Here is a 21,289-nt window from a genome sequence, read left to right as displayed (position 1 = left end):
AAACATTGAGATTCCTCTTAATCTCTTGCTTTCCCCTGTCATTTTCTCTGTGTGTGTCTCTTTTCTCCTGTTTTATTTTGCCTTCTGTTTTTTTTCCTCTGCCTTTCTTCATCTTCTCTCCACCCAGAAATGAAAAGTGTTTCCATTGATTTAGTAGTTATGCATTTTTTCCCTTGAGGGCATGTGCAGAATATTTCACTGTGGGGATTCATCCTTGTTGTTTTTGCTCAGTTGTGTCCGACTCTGCGGCCCCATGGACTGCAGCACGCCAGGCTTCCCTGTCCTTCACTAACTCCCAGAGTTTGCTCGTGTCCATTGAGTCAGTGATGCTCTCCGAGCGTTCGTCCTTAGCCATCCTTAGTCCAGTTCAGTTCAGTTCAGTCGCTCAGTCATGTCCGACATTTTGCAACCCCATGAATTGCAGCATGCCAGGTCTCCCTGTCCATCACCAACTCCTGGAGTTCACTCAAACTCATGTCCGTCGAGTCCATCCCTTGGCTAAGAGCGGCTATACAGCATAGTCTTTAAGGGCCAATTGGAACCAGGTTGCCAGTTTCAGATCCCAGCAATGATTACTTACATGGCCCTAGAGAATTGACTGAACGTTTTTCTGCCTCGGTTTCCTCAAGTTCAAGTGTGGACATTGGCAGCTCAGCTCTGCTCAGTTGCACTGCAGTCAGAAGTGCCTGCCCATATCTTCTTGGTTCTGCCCATCGTGGTTCTGCTGCAGCCCAGCTGTGTGTTCTCTTCACTTCTGGACCCGGGCTGAAGAAGAGGCCCTAATATGTCACCTCGAAGATTGCGGCAAGGGGAAAAGAGAGCTGGATGTGACGTGATGGCTCTTAAACCTTCTAAGTGGCCTGAGACACTTCTGCTCACCTTTCTTCGGTTATGAAGCAAGCCACACAAAATGTGTGACTTAACAGGATAGGAAATGCAATCCTCCAGAGAGGACAGATTCATTTAGGAAAAGGTTGGTAGGAAGGGGCAGCACATACTGTCAACAATACAATCAACTTCTATAACTTTATGGGATTAATCTATTAGTTAGTGAAACACTTAGAATGGTGTCCAGGGACTAGTGTCTGGTAAGTAAAATATATGTGTTAGCTATTTTTAATAGAGTCTAATAGGAGTATAAAAAGAAGAAGAAATGTTTTCATTCACCCTTCAACTTTGAAAATCCACTGTACTTGCCAAGGACAGTACTGTTGGGAGTTGACAACAATATAGAAATGAAGGCCTTGGTCTCTGCTTTATATGAACTGCATGCGCTGTGCTTAGTCATTCAGTCGTGTCCGACTCTGTGACCCCGTGGACTGTAGCGCCCCAGGCTCCTCTGTCCATGGGACTCTCAAGGCAAGAATACAGGAGTGGGCTGCCATGTCCTCCTATAGAGGATCTTCCCAACCCAGGGATCAAACCCAGGTCTCCCTCATTGCAGGCCCATTCTTTACTGTCTGAGCTACCAGGGAAACGTATGCACTATATGGTCCTGTGTGAAAAATAAATATGAAGAGAAAAGGATAGTTGATGACTCTGATTTCTTTTAAGATCCCCATCTCCAGGGTACCCAGGGAAAACATCTATACCCAGTGCTGCCACACATTTGGTTTTTATTTGTTCAACTCTTCCAGCAGCCTGGGAACTGCTGGCTTACAGTAAGCATGTCTGGTTTGTCTTTGTACCTCCAGAAACTTCCACAGTGCTGTTACAGCATGAAGTGAACCTCTCCATTAAACTGATCTTCCTTTATACAGTGTGGAGGTGGGATGGTGGTTTTGTCCTCTTCATTAGGAACAGTTTCCTTTTCCAAATCGAGTCAGGAATTCAGAGTACATGGATAAAGCACTGAGCAGTCTGAGGTTAACTTCCATACTGTACCCACCCAAAGCGTTGCACAGAGGTATGAAGACAGCACAAGGAAAGGAGTCCTGGTTGCTAGAGAAGCTTCTTTGCATGGCTTACCCAAGGCCACGCTTCGCTGCACAAGGAGCCTGTTGCATTTATATTACTTAAGGGAGACAAATGCATTTGAATGAAAATACTTGATCTATTTGTGTTAATGCTCTGGTTTTAATGTTTTTCCTCTATGTGCTTGCCTTGCAAGTTTTATTTTGGTAAGGACCATAGAGAGATGATATTTCTGGTGAGATGGGGAGCTATAATGTCTCAGGTTTTCAAACTGACATGCACATTAGTTTAGTATGGAGAAGGATCCTCGTCTCAGTGAACTAAGACCAGAATAGAGTGATGGTTCTGCTAATCCAGTCTCCCGGATCCCCCGGGTGCACAAACCAGACGTTAATGGGATAAGAGGGTCCACTCAGGTGACAGCATCCTTCTGTGTGGCAACTGCCTGTGTCCGAGGTGGGTGATCAGCTAATGTCGTCAATCTCATAAGCCAACAGACCTTGTGATTACCATCCCAAGAAGACAGGCTAGAAATGCCATTCCTTTCCTGTTCTTACCATAGATTTAGTACATTCTGTTTTGGGAAGGAGGTGCTGCAGACATGGGTATTGATATGGAAATGCCATTTCACAGAACTCTTTGTTTGGGGTATTCTTTTTTTTTTAAAGCCAGTAACTATATCTTTATATTTAAAATAAAGGCCCCCACCTTGGATGTGGTAATTATTAAAAACATAGAGCCTGAAGGGACTTTGGGTATGGAGACCATATCTCTTAACTTTGGTCTTGAATCGACCTAAATTAATTAAAAATGGTGGTTGAGCTTCCCTGGCGGTCCTGTGGTGCAGACTCTGTGCTTCCAATGCAGGGGGCACAGGTTTGATCCCGGGCCAGAGAACTGAGATCCCACATGCTGTGTGGCATGGCCCAGAAAAAAAGAATATACAGAGAATAAATAAATAATAATAGATCTTACATTAAAAAAATTAAAATGATGGTGATGGCACTTTCTCAGCAGCCCTCCACGGTCCTCATGGTCCTCGTGGGTCCCCGGGGTCGACAGTGCAGTGGTTGTTCTAAAAGACCTGGGCCACTTTCTCCCCATCTCAAACTGCTAATTCACGGCCGCAGCCCCCTCGTGTGCCCTTAGTGCTGATTTCAGACCACGGTCCCCAGTCCTCCGTGGACTTCATAGACTTCAGGCAGCTAGAGGTCAATAAGAAGAGCACTCTCTGTGGAGTCAGAAGCCTGGACTCTTGATTTCCTGCCATGATATAACAGCCTTGTGACCTCGGGAAAGTCATGTAACCTCTCTGGATCTCATCAGACAAGTGGTACAACCCATCTCACAGGGTGGTTGTTCCGTGTAAGTGACTAGGGAGGAAGGGAGCACGTGCCACCTGTTTCATCACAATCTTCATCCTCTTGGGAGCACAGAGGCTGAGACAAAGACTTGGGTCAGGCGCTTTGCTTGGCAGAGATCCCATAGGTAGGAATGCAGGAGCAGAGAGAAGGAGCGGGAAGCAGACAGACTGAAGTGAGCATCCACAGTCAAGGATTCCGCCCTGAGCCAGATGCAAGTGGGGCAGATGGAAGGTGCCGTGACACGCACCTCCGAGAGCTGTCTGTCCCATGGACGGGAGGTCAGGACATTTGTCCTTCAGCTCCGTCCCTGCCCCTGTGGGCCAGCCCCCACCCCATTTGTACCTCTTGTGTGCAGACAAGGAGAAGGCCCGGGAGCTGGCTCTGCTCGAGGTGGGAACAGTCAGACTGGGTGGGAGGTGGTGTGTCACAGTAACTGCTCGCTGCCCTGTGGCTGAGATCTGAGCTTGGCTGAGTGGACATGATGTGGGGCCTTGAAAGTGTCACCTACTGGGGCACCAGCATGTGGGGGTGTGTTTACCCTTCACGTGCATTTCCAAGATTAGCTTTTACCTTCTTCTGGCTTTATTAATAAGTCCTAAGTGCTGGGACTAGGAAAAGGAAATGGCAACCCACCCCAGTATTCTTGCCTGGAGAATCCCATGGACAGAGGAGCCTGGTGGGCTGCTGTCCATAGGGCTGCACAGAGTCGGACATGACTGAAGTGACTTAGCATGCATGCATGCATTGGAGAAGGAAATGTCAACCCACCACAGTGTTCTTGCCTGGAGAATCCTGTGGACAGGGGAGCCTGGTGGGCTGCCGTCTATGGGGTCACACAGAGTCGGACACAACTGAAGCGACTTAGCAGCAGCAGCAGGTGCTAGGTCTGGATCCTAGTCTCGGGAATTGAAAAGGTGAAGTGAAATCAGGTGCTACTTTTCATCGACCCCCCCCCCTCAGATTAGATTTTCTGTTTCGAATTAAGCAGTGTTCCCCATTTCCTCCGTGTTCTTTACCTGGACTCACCTGGACTCACTCCTCCTCATTCACCTGGACTGTCTAGGGGCGTGACCCTGATGCAGCCACGAGAAGCAGAGATTTTGCAGGTGGACTGACTGGGGGTTGAGTCCCTAGCTGTGTGACCTTGACCTTGTGATGCTTTGCTCTACTTCTTTGTTTGTAAAATTGGGTAAACTGTATCAGCCTCATAATACGAACCTAAATAAGATCATGTGTGCAATGTACTTGGTACTTCCTTCATTCCAGTTTGAGTTTCCCAGAAGGATACATTTTCTTTTGGCTGGGAAAAAATATATGTATGTTTTGTATATATCTTTACTGTGCCTATATGAATACATATGGAGAAGGCAATGGCACCCCACTCCAGTACTCTTGCCTGGAAAATCCCATGGATGGAGGAGCCTGGTAGGCTGCAGTCCATGGGGTTGCGAAGAGTTGGACTCAACTGAGCGACTTCCCTTTCACTTTTCACTTTCATGCATTGGAGAAGGAAATGGCAACCCACCCCAGTGTTTTTGCCTGGAGAATCCCAGGGACGGGGGAGCCTGGTGGGCAGCCATCTAGGGGCTTGCACAGAGTTGGATACGACTGAAGTGACTTAACAGCAGCAGCATGAATACATAGGTAGTGTTTTGATTTATGTCTGTTGCCTGGTGTCATTTAGTTTCAAATGTGTCTAATTCACTCAGCTGCCAAAAGGCAACGTTCAGGTATCTCTGCTCTCCTTCCATTTCTTCCTCCATCTTCAACAAATTTACTCTCATTTATTTGTTCTTCTGCTTCTGTGTATTTACTTCTTAATTCAATTATATATATTTATTACCATATTGAGTATCATCCTGGATTGGTTCAATTCATTCTGTTGCTAAAATACTGCTTGTAACTCTCTTTACCTCACCTATCATTTCTTCTCCTTTCCTCAGTCTATCTACTAATTTGTTATTTAATTTCTTCAATTCTGTTTATTCACTTGCTGCTTGAGGTTTTTTTTTTTTTTTTTTCTATTACGTTGAGTACCTTCTTGGTATAAGACACTCTGCCTCATTGCTAGGGATTACCAAGGTAGCATGTTCTTTCTTAAAGGGCATAAAAGTGGAGGCACTAAGAATTTTAAAAAAAAACAACAAAAAAACCTGTAATGCAAGGAAGAGAGTGATGCCTGACAGTATAAAAGTACTGATGAATTAGTGAAGAGGTGACCACTTCCAGCTGGAACGGCCGGAGAAGGCTGAGAAGTGATGCATGGAGGTAGACCAGTCATGAGTGTATATGAAAGAAGACTAGTGAAAGGTGTCTTCTGGCTTTCTTAACCCCTGTTTCGAGCACAATATTAATTATTAGTAATGAATGAGACCTTTCAGTTCATAATTGGACAGTTTAAAATTCTGGTTTTTTTTCAACACAAAACGGTCAGTTTACAAGTAAACACTAGTTGGAAATGTATTAGAAGGATGTTAGGAGAGCATATTCTAATGTATAACCTGCTTAAAGTCTCTTTAGCTGAGTCTCTGTCAGCTTCCAAATCTGTGTCTTCAGTGCTAAACAGCAAGATTGCATAGCGAGATCCTAAAGCATAACATTTTTTAAAGCCTTTATTGAATTTGTTACAATATCGCTCCTGTTTTATGTTTGGATTTTGGGCTCTAAGGCATATGGGATGCAAGGGGTGCTCCCAGACCAGGGATCAAACCCGCCTCCCATATACTGGAAGGCAGAGTCTTAACCCCTGGAACTCCAGGGAAGTCCTGGAATAGCATTTTAAATAATCAAAGGAAGACTAATTTGTATTAGTTATGTCCTGACAGTGGTAGGAAAAATACTAGTGTATTTTAGAAAGCTCTTTTTTAAAAAAAACAAGAGTAGAATCAGTATCTGCAAAAACATCGTTCTGTCTATCCCTGCGCAGATTGCCCTCATCTCTTGAAAAGTGGCTTCATGGAGAGAGATTATCATGAGAAATCCTGAGATTGTCCTCTGCTCACCCCTCCTAAGCAGGGCTGTAAATTTATGACTTATAGGAGAGATTTGCCAGGAAATTGTGAGCGAGAATTTTTTTCTCATCCTTTGTGGAGTCCTTTGTTCATTTATCTGCCCTGGATTCATTCCATTTCAAAACTGTCCTGCTCTGTTCTCCTGGGGAGGATGAACGTGTCCATTTTACGCTGTGATCACCATGCATAAAGATCCTATTGAATGAGTTGCCAGTGTTTGCTTTGTCGTGTTAGGGCCACTCCTTGTTCAATTCCTAAGGGTGGGCTGGAGCGTGTACCTGAAACCATGCTGGGAAAAAAATTTAAAAAGGAAGGAACGGAGGGAGAGAGGCAGGGGCCAGGGAAGGGGGAAGAAAGGAAGGGAGGGAGGAAGAGGGGAGAGACAGACAGAGGCAGAGACTGGAAAGAAAGCCAACAGAAACTCAGCGACTTTGCGCCATTAGTAGCAGTGGTGGCTTAAGGTGCAAATTAGCCCTGTGCTAAGACAGTCACGCAAGCAGTGAACTCAGCCACACTTATCCCCAGGAGGCTTCCAGGAGATGGTACCAAGTGTGACTGATGTTAGGGAGAAAAGACACAAATAGCAGAGGCACGCTCCCTTGGCTAATAGGATCAGTCGTGTCTTAACTTTTCCTGGAGTCTCTCTCTTCCATCCCCCAGGCTCTCAGCCCAAATCTGGGAGTCATCCTGATGCTTCTCTTTCTCCCTCCTGCTTCCAGTTCACCTCCCAAACCAATCTCCAAGTACTGTTGACCCCACTTCTAAAAGTATATCCTAACCTCACCACTTCTGTTTCTACCGGCGGCCCCCTGGTCCAAGGCATTTTCATTTTTTTTGCCTTAAAGGCAAAGCTCTTTAGTACCTCTCCTTGTCCCGCTGTTGATCTCTTCTGGACCAGTGCATCCATAGCATCTGCAGTGAGTTTTAAAACTTAAATCCAGTCTCGTTCCCTTGTTGAAAACTTCCCAAGGGAAGGAGAGGATTTAAAGCAACATGTAGAGCAGCATTCATATTCCATAGGGGCTTCCCTGGTGACTCAGATGGTAAAGAATCTGCCTGCAATGCAGGAGACTGGAGTTTTCATCCCTGGATCAGAAAGATCCCCTGGAGAAGGAAATGGTTACCCAATCCAGTGTTCTTGCCTGGAGAATCCCATGAGTAGAAGAGCCTGGCAGGCTGCAGTCCATAGGGTTGAAAAGAGTTGGGCTCGACTGAGTGACTAACACTTTCTAGAACTTTTAGGTTCTAGAGATTGTGATCTGGATTCTGTCTGTACTGCAGCCTTCTCTCCTGCGACACACTCGCCCTTGGGCGCAAGCTCCAGACATCATGGGCTTTTTTCTGTTCCTCCAACATGCCAGCCTCATTTTGGGCTTCTCCTCTGGCTGTCCCCATCGTCTCATGCGTTTGCATGCTTGGCTCCTTCTCCAGTGTACCGTCTCACTAAACAGCTCTCCGTCCAACCTGGTACAGGGCCTGAATAGAGTCGTCACCTCCGAGAAGACTTTCCGGAACATTCTGCGCTGTAGCCCATCCTCTATTCCCACTCCCCACCCCAATTAGTCTCGTCGTATTACCCTGTTCTGCTGCCTTCGTAGAACTCAGCCCCGTCTGAAGCTTCTCATGTTCTTTCATTTTAGTTTCACCCTTCATCATCTCCCACCCCAAAGTCGCCTGTGAGCTCTATAAAGGCTGAGGGCCCGGCCTGTCTTGTTCATTTCCACATCCTGCACACCCGGGATGGTGCCTGTGCCAGGCTGATGCTCCACTGCCTGTGTGCTAAGCTGTCTCAGTCGTGTCCGACTCTGTGTGACCCTGCGGGCTGTAGCCCGCCAGGCTCCTCTGTCCTTGGGATTCTCCAGGCAAGAGCACTGGAGTGGGTTTCCATGCCCTCCTCCAGGGGATCTTCCCCACCCAGGGATCAAACCCCTGTCTCTTACATCCACCTGCATTGTCAGGCTGGTTCTTTACCACTAGTACCAACTGGAAAACCCATGACCGTTTGTTAAGTATGTGGATAGACTCTCCGATGTGTGGTCAGGGGTCACTAGCAGGACGCTGTCAGCACCTGGAAGAGCAGAGCAGAGGGTGAGCACAGGAAAGGAATGGCAGCCCAGAGATGGGCATGCTGCACGTGGTGGGTCTGATGGGGTATATGTGTGCGTGCGTGTGTGGATGGGCACATGCGTGTGCACGTGCGCTCAGTCATGTCTGCCTCTTTGTGATCCCCAGGACTGTAGCCTGCCAAGCTACACTGTCCATGGAACTATTCAAGCCCCATAAGTATCAGTGCTGGGTTTTGACTAGAGTCTGGCCTCCAGGAGTGACCATGGACTCACCCTGGATGACTTGGTGGCTTGTCTTTCTCGCATACTCATGGGAAGACCTCCTAATACCAGGCTTCCGGAAGGCCTCCTTTGTGCTTTTCAGATCTGTTGCAGGAAGTACGGCAGTTCTTCCTGAGTCCTGAGGATTCTGGTGAGGATGAAATGTTTTGAAATGTTTCACCAGACTGGCTCTATAAGTAAATATGATTTAAGCTTTTTCCCCCAAAAATGAATTCTTTTGATTTAAAAAAAATTTTTTTTTTTTTCAAAACAAAACACCTCTTACACTCTGTTGGGTTGTTAGCCCAAAGGAAAGAAGCAGAACCGGAAAATTGGAGGGGGGGGGGGATGAATAAAATACTTGTTTTCCCTGCTTCCCTGTCACCCTCCTTATTCTTTAGTTCCTCCCTTTTCTTCCTCACCCCTGCTTTTACTTGCTGAATCTCTCCTCTCTGGAGAGGAAGATTCGTAAAATATATGGTTCTCCAGGCTTAGTAAAGTGTGTGTCATAGCTCAGCTAGCCCAACCTAAGGTGCCAGAGGAAATAAGGTAAGTTTTTGGTCTTTAAATATTTTTTGGTGTTCATTAAGCCTAATAGAGTCCATTTTGTGTATTTGTCATATCATTTAGATGTATAATCACATGCATTTCACTATACCTTTCTAAAGGAGTGAATTTCATCTTTTTTTACTCATTGTAAGAGTCCTGATTCATGTGAAGCAAGTTCCGAGAGAAATCAGGTTGGCGTTCCTTTTCCCTTCCTGCACAAATAGTAAGATGTTCAGTGCGTGTGGTGCAGGTGTTCGTCCCTCTTAATCCCTGCCCTCCTATCCCCACAAAAAGTTCCTAAACGCTACCCACCCACTTTCAGAAATAGCACTTTGTGGAACATGGAAGGAATTTCTACTCCCTGCATATGAGCAAAACCGTCTGGTTTAGTTGGTTTGGACAGGTCTTAGAAGTATATCGACAAATTATTGAAATACAAAATATTTGGATATTTTGTAGTTTTTCTGGTTATATTGCTCCTGGGGGGAATAACAAATTCATGTAATGTGAATGGTCTGTTAAAAACAACAACAACACACAACTAAATAGATTCAAAGTAATTAAAATCCACAGTCCACTTTGTGAAGAAGTGTGCCTTTAGTAATGCTCACATGTAGATTTCCCCCACACACTTCCATTCCTATCTTCCAATAGAAGGAACATTCTGCTAATATCTGAGGGTCATCTTCTTTCAAGCCATCAGCAATGATTTCTCTCCCAAAGGGTACTTTTCTCCTAATTTTCACTCTCATTTTATTCTTAGCTCCGGCCTCCTTGAGGTTACTATAGGATAGGTCGAGAAAACAGTCTAGTTTGTGTCCTTCATCCACAATTTTCATTCTCTGTCCCCTGCTCATCAGAGAATCTTCTGTGAGACCAGCCTTAACTACAAGAGAGGATGCTACCTGAGTTTGCAGTGAGTTTGTACTGAACGGGCATTGGTATGGCATTACTCAAAGGATTCATGGAAAGCTCTCTGTTCTGCAATAACAAACGGATTCAGTGCTCCACTTCGCTGACTGCTACAGCCCCACCATCTCCATCTTCGTTTTGCATCTTTACTCCAGTCATGGGTGTCATTACCTGGAAAATTCAGCTAAGGGGTGTCAGACAACTTGTTAGTTTCCTGTATTTAGATAAAACATTGATGATCTCAGCAGTCTAAAGGGCCTCAAAAGATTGCTTTGTGATCAATATTTATTACGTAAACTATAAGAAAAAAAGGAGATGCATGTAACATGTACCCAACTGCAGATCATACTTCTCCAAATTACTAAAAAGAAAAGGACAGTGCTGGAAAATCAATAGCTTTGATTTATATATATATATATATATTTTTTTTTTTTTTTACATTCTCACAAGTTACGTTTTAAAGCTCAGCTTAAACAATGATTTCTTCCTTATCTGGACCATCGTTTACTTAACAGTAAAGAGCTCTTTCCATTTGTTGTTTTACTGACACTTTGCGCTTGAATCTGCCAAAGAAGTTGTCCCAGACTAACTCCTCTTATTACTGAAACCTGTCCCTTGGTCTGTTTCGATTTTCAGCTGGTGTCTGCTTCTTGCATTACTTATCAATCCATTTTTATGCTTAGGCTACCAGTTAGGCGTGCTCTTCCCCTCTATTTGTGAACATTTCCAGCTGAGTTTAAACCTCACTTTCCTTCTAGTAGGACAAATTGACCTTTTTGGCTTGATTAAAGATAAACGCTGTTGACTCTCCACTTTGGGAGGCCAAGCATTTTCCAGAAGCCTACTGAGATTTCTCTATTTATTGCTTGAAAAATAAATATCAAACAGTACTTGTTTCTCTGCCATTTTAAGGAGATGAGCGTCAATTTTTTTCCCCCACTCTTAGAGCAGTGAGGATTAGGGGGGTTGGAGATATCAAGTATAATTAAACTGCAGGGCATGGGGCAGACACGTATCACTCCTAGACCTGTACTTGATGAGATCACGAACAGTGCTACCTAACCAGCTAAAATGTAGGAAAAAGCCTGTTACAGTGTATAGATTTTAGATAATATCAAAGACAGGCATACTTAATGGAGGCTAAGATTGAGTATTAAATTGTTTGTTATAGAATTATTTTTTTTCCCTCAAGATTCACAGGTCTCATGGCAGCATCACTGAATTCTGGGTGTATGTGGTCCATTCTAAGTTTCTTCACTGAATTCTCAGAATTTTTATAAATATGGATTGCCCTTGTAGTATAGGTACCTTCTGAAAAAAACACAAATTACCGGCTGAAGACCTTGTGATTAAAAGAAACCTTTGCACTTTGAGAGCCTGTTTGCTTTTCAAGAAAGAAATTTCAACAAACTGCAACTACTATCATAACTCTTAATAACCAGAACTTAATGGAAATGCTAATTACTCAACATTAAAGGGTCTAATTTAAAATTACCTATCCTAAAAGAGCTCTACTCAAGTGATACTCTGTTTTCTTTTCTCCCCTAAACAACAGAGTATCTTCAGTCTTGGAGGTAGAGGAGTGGGAAGACTAGCTAATGAAAGTTATATAATAAGTTTCGTAATTACTTAGATAAGAGTATACTGACCTTATTTTGATTGTTTCCGAAGAAATAATGATCTAGGTAGACATCAGTTATTCAACAAGCACTCATTAAAGCTCCTACTGTGTGCCTGGCCCTGTGCTCCTATATGCTGGAGCGGAGTGTGTGGTCTTCTGAAATATTCCAAATGCCTACTATCCATAGATGCCAATCCGTGTGTTGCCCAGTTAGATGTTTCATCTCTTATTTTTTTACCAGTTATTTCCAGAAATAAGACTTTCCATATACTAAGACTAATGTAGGAAGATTGAAGCAGCATCTTTCTGCAAGGGATCAGCTATGTATGTAGAGAGAGCAAACTTTTTCTAAAGAGTTCTGGTTCTATGCAATCTTCTTTGCCTTTTCAACTTACATCTCAATTCTGTAGTGAATGAAACATGATATTCTTCTCCCCTTCATCTGTTTTGATGCCTCAATATTTGTCTTGCCAACTCCTGCCCCTAAATACCATAATTTATCACAATACCTGATTCTTCCAAGGATTCACTTGAACGTCATCTTGAGCGTCTTGATTATGAATCCTCTGGGATAGTTTGGTTTGTTCCTTTATTTAGTGGCACATTTTACTGAATATTCTTTTCACCTAAACAAGTTCAGTTTTGGAATTTGCATTATTTCATTTTTTAGGTCTTTGTATCTTTTTGGAAGATGATGAACAGTGAATAAGTCTGAGGTCCATTGTATTCCCTTCAGGAGCATTATTTATAATGGAGTTTAGACCTTGACATTATTATTATTGTAATGATTACCATTGCGATTCATATGGTCACTGAATTCTGGTAAGACCATGGGTTAATGGAAATGTCAAATTAAAAACATAGATTGTAGAGCTCTTTTCTCATCCAACTCTGAAAGCCAGACTGGTGTATTATGCCTGAGTGATCAAATGGTTCTAAAAGAATGTATAATGAATTTCCTGTGTCTTCAAGAAATTCACCTGAAGTCTAAGACTTTGGGAAACAGAATGACAGCTGACTACTATTTCCTGTAAATATTGCATTGCCATTTAAAATGTCTTGTACCTACAGATAAAAGAGGATACTTATTTGTTACTGTCCATTATGATTCAGTTGAAATTTTGCATTGGGGACTTCTGCAGAGTGTCCCTGAGACTCACATGGGCTCTGGAGGGGGTTGACTGCCTGAGCATTGCTGGGTCATATGCACCAGTGTGGCTCTGACAACTCTGATGCCATGAACACTACTTTTAAGACTGATCCTAACTTTGGCACTTACCACTGCCCTTAGGCAAAGGCCCAGAGACCCTGTACGCGGGGCAGAAGCTCAACGACAATGAATGGCACACCGTCCGGGTGGTGCGGAGAGGAAAAAGCCTTAAGTTAACCGTGGACGACGATGTAGCCGAGGGTGAGTAAGCTCTGCGGAACTTTGTCTCTCTCTTCTCTCGGACTCCTCTCGGTCATTCAGTGAGCAAAGGGTTTTTTGTTTTGAAAATCTTGTATTTTGCTAAACAGAAGTCACATGTCTTGTTCTCTATTGACAAGCTCAGGTAAGACTAAGAACATCTGCCTCTATATTTTCAGAATCCCTTTTCACTGATCTGTATTGCCGAATGTCTCCACTACTGTGGTTACATATTGATGGGGCTCTCTCCTTAGGCATGGAGCGTGTGTCTGGAGAAAGGACACAGAGTTCTCGAGATCCTTCTATTGTTCAGTTACTCAAAACCCACTTCAGTCATCCCAAGTGCTAGTCCCTTCCCTTCTGAATGAGTCACTCTCTAGTAGAGGGAGATGGGTAAACAAGAAATTCAAAACTTTATAGGTACAAGTAAGTATCAAAAGCAGTACGTGACACTTAGAAGGTGCTGAATAATTATTCATTTATTTAATGATTTATTTAGTCATTATTAATTGACTGCCTACTGTGTCCCAAGTCCTGCTTTAGATGGTGCTGGGAATGTGGTGGGCAATTAGGCAAGTCCTGGGTCTGGTGGAATTTACATTCTAGGAGGGCAAGGAATAAGTGAATGAATCTTTACATACATAAACGAATATTCAGAGCCTCACTCGAGCAGGAAGCATTTCTTGATAGCCTGGTATATGTCAGGAATATGCTAAGGATTGTGGAAGTTATAAAGGAAGCACACAAGATTACCTGTTTCCTTCAACAGTGAATCAATTTTGTGTATTAGATAAGACTTGGGAATTTGAAAATAAGTCAGGGAATATATAATGAGATGATAATTTGGGTGAGCAAGATTATAATTTTCAATCTGGAGAGAAAAGTATCAATTTGAGCTGGAGAAATCTGGAGTGGTAGATCTTTGGGCAGAATTTGATGGATCATTGAGTAAGATCTAGGACAGAAGAGAGAAGGCGTCTTTAATGCATCTTCAGTTCAGTTCAGTTCAGTCGCTCAGTCCAACTCTTTGCGACCCCATGAATCACAGCACGCCAGGCCTCCCTGTCCATCACCAGCTCCTGGAGTTCACCCAAACTCATGTCCATGGAGTCGGTGATACCATCCAGCCATCTCATCCTCTGTCATCCCTTTCTCCTCCTGCCCCCAATCCCTCCCAGCATCAGGATCTTTTCCAATGAGTCAACTCTTCACATGAGATGGCCAAAGTATCGGAGTTTCAGCTTTAGCATCGGAAGTCCTTCCAAAGAACACTCAGGACTGATCTCCTTTAGAATGGACTGGTTGGATCTCCTCGCATCTTACATGAGGCATTTTAAAATTTATACTCTCCAGTATTCCAGAGCAGTGCATACCTTCTTGTCCATGTGGGAAAGGAAAATGTCAGGCAGAATGGGGTGTTATGTGGAGCGCTGTTGGTGTCAGGAGACCTGGGCCCTAATGCTGATTCTCTGCAGGATTTTGTGAAAGTCACTTATCATATCTGGGCCTGCGAGTTGAAGTCAGGGGCCTAAGCCATATTTGCAATGTCTTTTATGAATATGACAGTCAAATTCGAGTCAGGATCCTTTGGTTTAATAGTCACTGTCACTAAAATGCCTTATACCTTTGGGATAGAAATAATGCTAAACCTCCCTTTCCTTATTTCCTCATTTTAACTTGAAATTCTACTATTGCTAAGGCTGTCTGCAGTATTAAGTTTCTGCCATGTTTGGTTCTGTAATTTAGTTTTATAATTATAAGCCTGAGAGTCTATGCTTATGGAGTTGGGCCTTGTGGTGAGCCGTGTGTGTGAGAGTCAGGAATGAGAGCCTGGGTACAGGCAGAAGATCCACATATATCTAGTACCCAGCTGGCATTAGACGCTGGCTTAGCTGTTTTACACACATCAGCTCCTTTAATCTTCTAAAGTACACCATTGCCTCGCAAGTCGAGTGTTCTTCTTGTCATTTTACGTAAGGTGAGCATGAATTTAGAGGCACGTGTAAGATTAAACTCTAAATTCATGTCTGTGTGATTTGACCCAATCAAACTGCTTGTTAGACGTCACAGTTCATCCTAATAAAATGATTTGTCTTACACCATAGGTGCAGTATAGTGGAATGGATTGGGGTGAGGTGAGGAATACATTTCAGAAGGTAGACAGTGGTACCCATCTCCTTCCTTCCCTCTGGGAAGAGAAACAGAACGCAGCAATAAGCCGTTACCCTCCAATTGTACAGAGACGTAACTGAGTATTGGGGGTGAAGTTACTGTTCTATATGCCTGAAGGGTAACTGAGCTTTATGTAATGAATATATCAAAGAGATGTAAAATGCTCGTAAGCTTTAGAACCCATAGCCAACCTGAATTAATTATTCAACAACTCCCCATGAGGGAGTGCAGAAAGCAGCCCTCAAAGAGAGCTGTGATACACCCCTAGTCCCTCGCTGACTTCTCTGGGTTCAGCCCAGTAAAGCCAACAGTGCTCTTTGCAGCGTGTTTTTATTCAAATAGCCACTGTGGCTATTTGTTCAATAGCCACTAGATGGCGACCTCACCCCTCTCTGCAGACAGTGCGTTCCATGTATTTCCATGGGGAAATTATATACCCTGAAATCTAAGAACTGCAGGACTGAGAATATAGTAATGTATATTGTCTCCCTCAGTCATTATTCTTTTATAGAAATTTTAGAATAAAGGTAATTATAAATTGTGCTCTCTCTTAACCACTAATAATTAAACTGCAGGATTAAACCATGGATGCCCAAGTCATTCAGTAATTTGATATTAGAAATTAATGAACCCCAACATACCCCCTACTTTGCTCCTGATGGGAAAAAAAAGGAGCCATGTGGATAAAGAAATTTTGGAGAAGAAAAGGCTATTTTGCTTATGAGCTGCAGCCTTGGGTTGCTCCTTACAGTGATAAGGGGTTTGGGAATTTTAATTTTAGCTCACAGAAGTCATAAAATCAGGCAATGAAACTAAAATACCACACGGTCTTCAGGTTATTAAGTAGTGTCTTACTGATTTATTTAGAAATGCCTTTCATGCTGTTTAAGGTCCCCCAGGATGTCAGACTTTCAGCTAGTTTGTAGAAATGGATGCAAAGAATAGGTCAGACTCATAAGAAGTCAGAAGCTAGGAAAGAAATAGTTCTTAGCCTGGTGGTTTTAATTTATTGTAATATAATGTGTTCCTGGAAAAATACTAAGTTCAGTTGACAGTTAATCAGGATTGATTGATTGATTGGCTGGGCCGGATTTCTATTATTAAGAATAAATTAGGGACTTCCCTGGTGGTCCAGCAGCTAAGACTCTGTGCTCCTGATGCCGAGGGCCTGGGTTCAATCCCTGGTCAGGGAACTAGATCCCACATGCCCAAACTAAGATCTAGTGAGGCCAAATAAAAATAAATATTTTTAAAAATATTTAGAAAATAATTACAGAATACATCACATGAGTTATGCTCCTCAGCATGGGGACCCAATGCTTCAGGAACTGCCCACTCCACCTGGAGCTTCTTTCTGGTATAGAATTTCACCTTTTCTTTTCTTTTTTAATTTTACTCCTCTGGTCCACGTTAGCTTTTTCCTTTCCTTCCCTCACCCTGTATATAGCACATACCATACCAAGCTGTAGAGCATCATTTTCCAAGAAAAATTTTTCATGTTAATAAAAGAAATGTTGAGATCAATTTGGATACAATAGGTTAAACAAAATGCAGTAGAATTCTTTATTGAAAGACCTGTTAGGAGCCTTTAATATGCTAATATCCTTTGCTTATCATCAAAAATTGCATACGCAGTGTTTGCCCAACTTATTCGGTACCAGAACTTTTTAAAATTTCTAAAGCATTTTGCTTTACTAGCTTGTGAGATGAGTGCAAGAAAGCAAAGAAGAACTAAAGAGCCTCTTGATGAAAGCGAAAGAGGAGAGTGAAAAAGTTGGCTTCAAATTCAACATTCAGAAAACTAAGATCATGGCATCTGGTCCCATCACTTCATGGCAAATAGATGGGGAAACAGTGGAAACAGTGACAGACTTTTTTTGGGGTGGGCTCCAAAATCACTGCAGATGGTGACTGCAGCCATGAAATTAAAAGACGCTTACTCCTTGGAAGGAAAGTTATGACCAACCTAGACAGCATATTAAAAAGCAGAGACGTTACTTTGCCAACAAAGGTCTGTCTAGTCAAGGCTATGGTTTTTCCACTGGTCATGTATGGATGTGAGAGTTGGACTATAAAGAAAGCTGAGCACCGAAGAATTGATGCTTTAGAACTGTGGTGTTGGAGAAGACTCTTGAGAGTCCCTTGGACTGCAAGGAGATCCAACCAGTCCATTCTAAAGGAGATCAGTCCTGGGTGTTCATTGGAAGGACTGACGCTGAAGCTGAAACTCCAATACTTTGGCCACTTGACGTGAAGAACTGACTCATTTGAAAAGACGCTGATGCTGGGAAAGATTGAAGGCAGGAGAAGAAGGGGACAGCAGAGGATGAGATGGTTGGTTGGCATCACCAACTCAATGGACATGAGTTTGGGAGTTGGTGATGGACAGGGAAGATTGGCGTGCTGCAGTCCATGGGGTCACAAAGAGTCAGACATGACTGAGCAACTGAACTGAACTGAAAGCATTTCACAGCATATACTCTTGAAAAATGTTGATATAACATGGAGAAAAGGATGTGAGAGTGGTAGAGCTGGAGGATTGTGGGCAAAATGTGCATTCTTTACTAAGCTTTATAAGCCTTTGTTTTCTTAACTTCTCTCTCCCCATCTGTGGGCGTAGGTGGTCAAGCCTCTCCCATTATTTCTTTGCTGTCAGTGTTGGCCAACTCTTAAGGCTGACTCTAAAGCAGATATCTCACATGCACCCTCCTTCCCCAGACGTGAGGCGTGCTTGCTGTGTTCCAGCCCCTCTGCCAGTGTGGGGCACACGGAAGAGGCAAGGAGTGGCCCCTACTTACAAAGAGCTTGTGTTCTGGTAAAAGAGAGAAAGCAATAAGTGAGGTCTCCAGGAAATTCTTAGTAGACGTCAGAGAAAAGGGAAAAAGGAAAGATGCGTAATTAGTTCATAGCTAACGGACTGTGTTCTGTCCTTTATACGTACTGATACATTTCTTCCTGATAACTTCATGCTGATTTCACAGGGAAACTGAGCCACAGGAAAGTTATGTAACCCAGGCAGTCAAGCCTCAGAGCTTACATGTTCATCCACTTATGGAAAGTTACAGCTTGAACTTGGCTAAAATTTTCAGTAGGTTTATGCTCTCAACAAACTCCTGTACTCTGAGGGCTGGTCTGTAAACTGCTCGCTGGCCAATGGTGAACTATGGCAGTGAGTACGTGAACAGGAGCCAGGGAAGCATGCCTATCCTGGGAAAGGTAAGGAATACATTGAGCTCAGTTCAGTTCAGCTGCTCAGTCCTGTCCGACTCCTTGCAACCCTATAGACCACAGCATGCCAGGCCTCCTGTCCATCGCCAATTCCCAGAGCTTACCCAAACTCATGTCCTTGAGTTGGTGATGCCATCCAGCCATCTCATCTACTGTCGTCCCCTTCTCCTGCCTCTGTTTTCCCCACTCTTTTCCAATGAGTCAGTTCTTCGCATCAGGTGGCCAAAGTATTGGGAGTTTCAGCCTCAGCATCAGTCCTTCCAATGAGTATTCAGGATTGATTTCCTTTAGGATGGACTGGTTGGATCTCATTGCAGTCCAAGAGACTCTCAAGAGTCTTGTGAGTTAGATGGATGACGTTACAATTTTCGGCCCCTGGAAAGGAGTGTGAATTCATCGCAGCAACTTCTGTGTGGAAATTTTACCAGTTAAATTCCATCTACAACTTTTCTTGGACATTGATGTGAGGAATGAGTCAAGTGTTTTCTCCAGAAACAGTGTATCTGTACAAGAGAAGATATGGGCTTTGGGAAGCATGATACACAGCTGTGTTCAGTTTGGGGGGTCTACCATTTACCACCTATATGACCTGTGATAAACTCCCTCTAGAACGCTAAGCACAATGTCCTCACCTCTGAAGCAATATAGCAATGCCTATCTATAGCTTTTTTTGTGTGATTGTGGCATTTGATGGTGGTTACAGAGTGCCTGGCATATAGGGATTCTTCAGTAGTCTTGCTTTTTCCCTATTTTTTTTTTTCTCCCAAGTTACTCCTCTTTCCTCTGAAATTTGAAAGCAGCTGGTGTGAAGTATGCATGTATTCTCACCTTAAGTGAGGGAGTTTCAGTTTGCAGGCAGCATTCAAAAGAGATGAGTGAAAAGTTTCCTAGCTATTAGTATTGATTAGGTGATGGAAGGACTGATGCTGAAGCTCCAATACTTTGGCCACCTGATGCAAAGAACTGACTCACTGGAAAAGACCCTGATGCTGGGAAAGAGTGAAGGCAGGAGGAGAAGGGGACGACAGAGGGTGAGATGGTTGGATGGCATCACTGACTCAATGGACATGAGTTTGGGTAAGTTCTGGGAGTTGGTGATGGACAGGGAAGCCTGGCGTGCTGCAGTCCATGGGGTTGCAAAGAGTCAGACGCTACTGAGTAAGTGAACTGAACTGATACACAGATTTTTTATAAAGCATTTATTTGCTTAGTTTGGCCAAGTTTCAAACTTAAGCTATATCCTCAATGCTTTTTCCAGGTGCAGCAGCATACACTCTTTTTTTTTTTTTTTTGAATATCCATCTGTGGCCAAGTGAGTTCTTTTAGCACATGGTAAAGCCAGTTCAATTTTTAAAAACTTTTTTTTTATTGGAATATAGTTTATTAAAAATGTGTTCGTTTCATGTGTATAACAAAGTGATTCAATTATACCTCCACATGTATCTGTTCTTCTTCAAATTCTTTTTCCAGTTAGTTACCTAGTATTGAGCGCAGCTCCCTGTGTTATATACTAGGTTGCTGTTGGTTATTCATTTTAAATACAGCAGCAGATTTTCTAATTTGGTCCCATGTCACCTTCTTCACTCCCTTGTCTCTCCTAACCCCACCAACTTCTAGCTGAAGCTCTCTGAGTTATCCTAAACTTTAAATCTGTTTGTATCCCTGGCCTAAGCTCTCAAAGTTAGCCTCCTTTTCCTTACTTACAGGGTTTCTCTGGTGGCTCAGATGGAAAAGAATCTGCCTGCAATGTAGAAGACTTGGGTTCAATCCCTGGGTCAGGAAGATCCCTCTGTTTAAGGGAATGGCTGCTCACTGTAGCATTCCTGCTTGGAGAATTCCATGGACAGAGGAGCCTGGTGGGCTATAGTCCATGGCGTCTGAAAGAGTCAGACACGACTGAGCAACAAACACTTTCTTACTTATGCAAACCTTCCTTCGGTCTCTCTCAGGCAACACTGTATGATTTTCCTGCTTTATGATATTCATGTTTTGGAGAGTAGAATTTCCTAACCCCTCAGTTCTATAGGCTGATTTATCCATCAGTTCAGTTCAGTCACTCAGTCGTGTCCGACTCTTTGTAACCCCATGAGCTGCGATTTATCCATACTTCTCTAAAAACTCCGAGTTGACCTTGTCATCGTCTCTTCAGATTCCTTTCAGAACTCCAGTCTTCACTAGGGATCATCCCTTTATCTCTTCTTAGTTCTCATCACTGATGTTTCTTGTTCTAAAGTTTTACTCTAAGAATGAGCATGAGGACTAGCATCATCACTGTTCATTTCCCGGGCCCTCATCGAGATTGGCTATGGTTTCCCTTCCGCATCACCATCCAGCCCCAGCTCCCCGCCTCTAGCCCTGGTGTGAACAGCTGTGGCCACACTGACATTGGGTATTTATTTCATCACTTCATAGTTTTATATCATGTGAATTTAGATTATGCTAGTTGCATTTTCATGACCAGTCCAGTTTTCAGTACTAAAGCATTTTATCCAGTAATTCCTTCTTCTAGTTATTCAATTGTTAGCAGGCTTATGTTGCATTTTGATTTTTGTCCTATCACAATTTTATAGTTAAGTTAACCAACATCATCATTTTATTTTTGCTTATATAAGGAGAACAATTTGTCACTAGTTGTCAAAACACCACACAGGAGCTCATAAAATGTAAATTTGATTTTTGCGCTTATGAACAATTCTTTCAACTAGGTCTGAGGATGCTCCCAAAGAGATGAAATTAATATTGAGCATCCAAAGGTGTGATCTGGTTGAAGGTCCCAGATATTG

General features: G+C 43.1%; 1 protein-coding gene across 11 annotated transcripts in view; it reads left to right on the top strand.

Annotated features, from left to right (window-relative positions):
- NRXN3 (neurexin 3) overlaps positions 1–21,289 on the top strand; it is a 1,787,606-nt gene that overhangs the window by 814,664 nt on the left and 951,653 nt on the right. For all 11 annotated transcript variants that reach the window (XM_086319413.1, XM_086319414.1, XM_086319426.1 and 8 more), the window contains one exon: positions 12,990–13,109. In XM_086319413.1, coding sequence (XP_086175539.1) covers positions 12,990–13,109 — 120 coding nt within the window. The remainder of the gene's footprint in view (positions 1–12,989; positions 13,110–21,289) is intronic.

This window comes from Bos grunniens, chromosome 10 (genome assembly GCF_055505025.1).
Source record: "Bos grunniens cultivar Pamir isolate PY7600 chromosome 10, Bosgru_T2T1.0, whole genome shotgun sequence".
Classification (NCBI taxonomy): Eukaryota; Metazoa; Chordata; class Mammalia; order Artiodactyla; family Bovidae; genus Bos; species Bos grunniens.
Note: the sequence above shows the minus strand (reverse complement) of the source record. Positions and strands in the feature narration are given on the sequence as shown.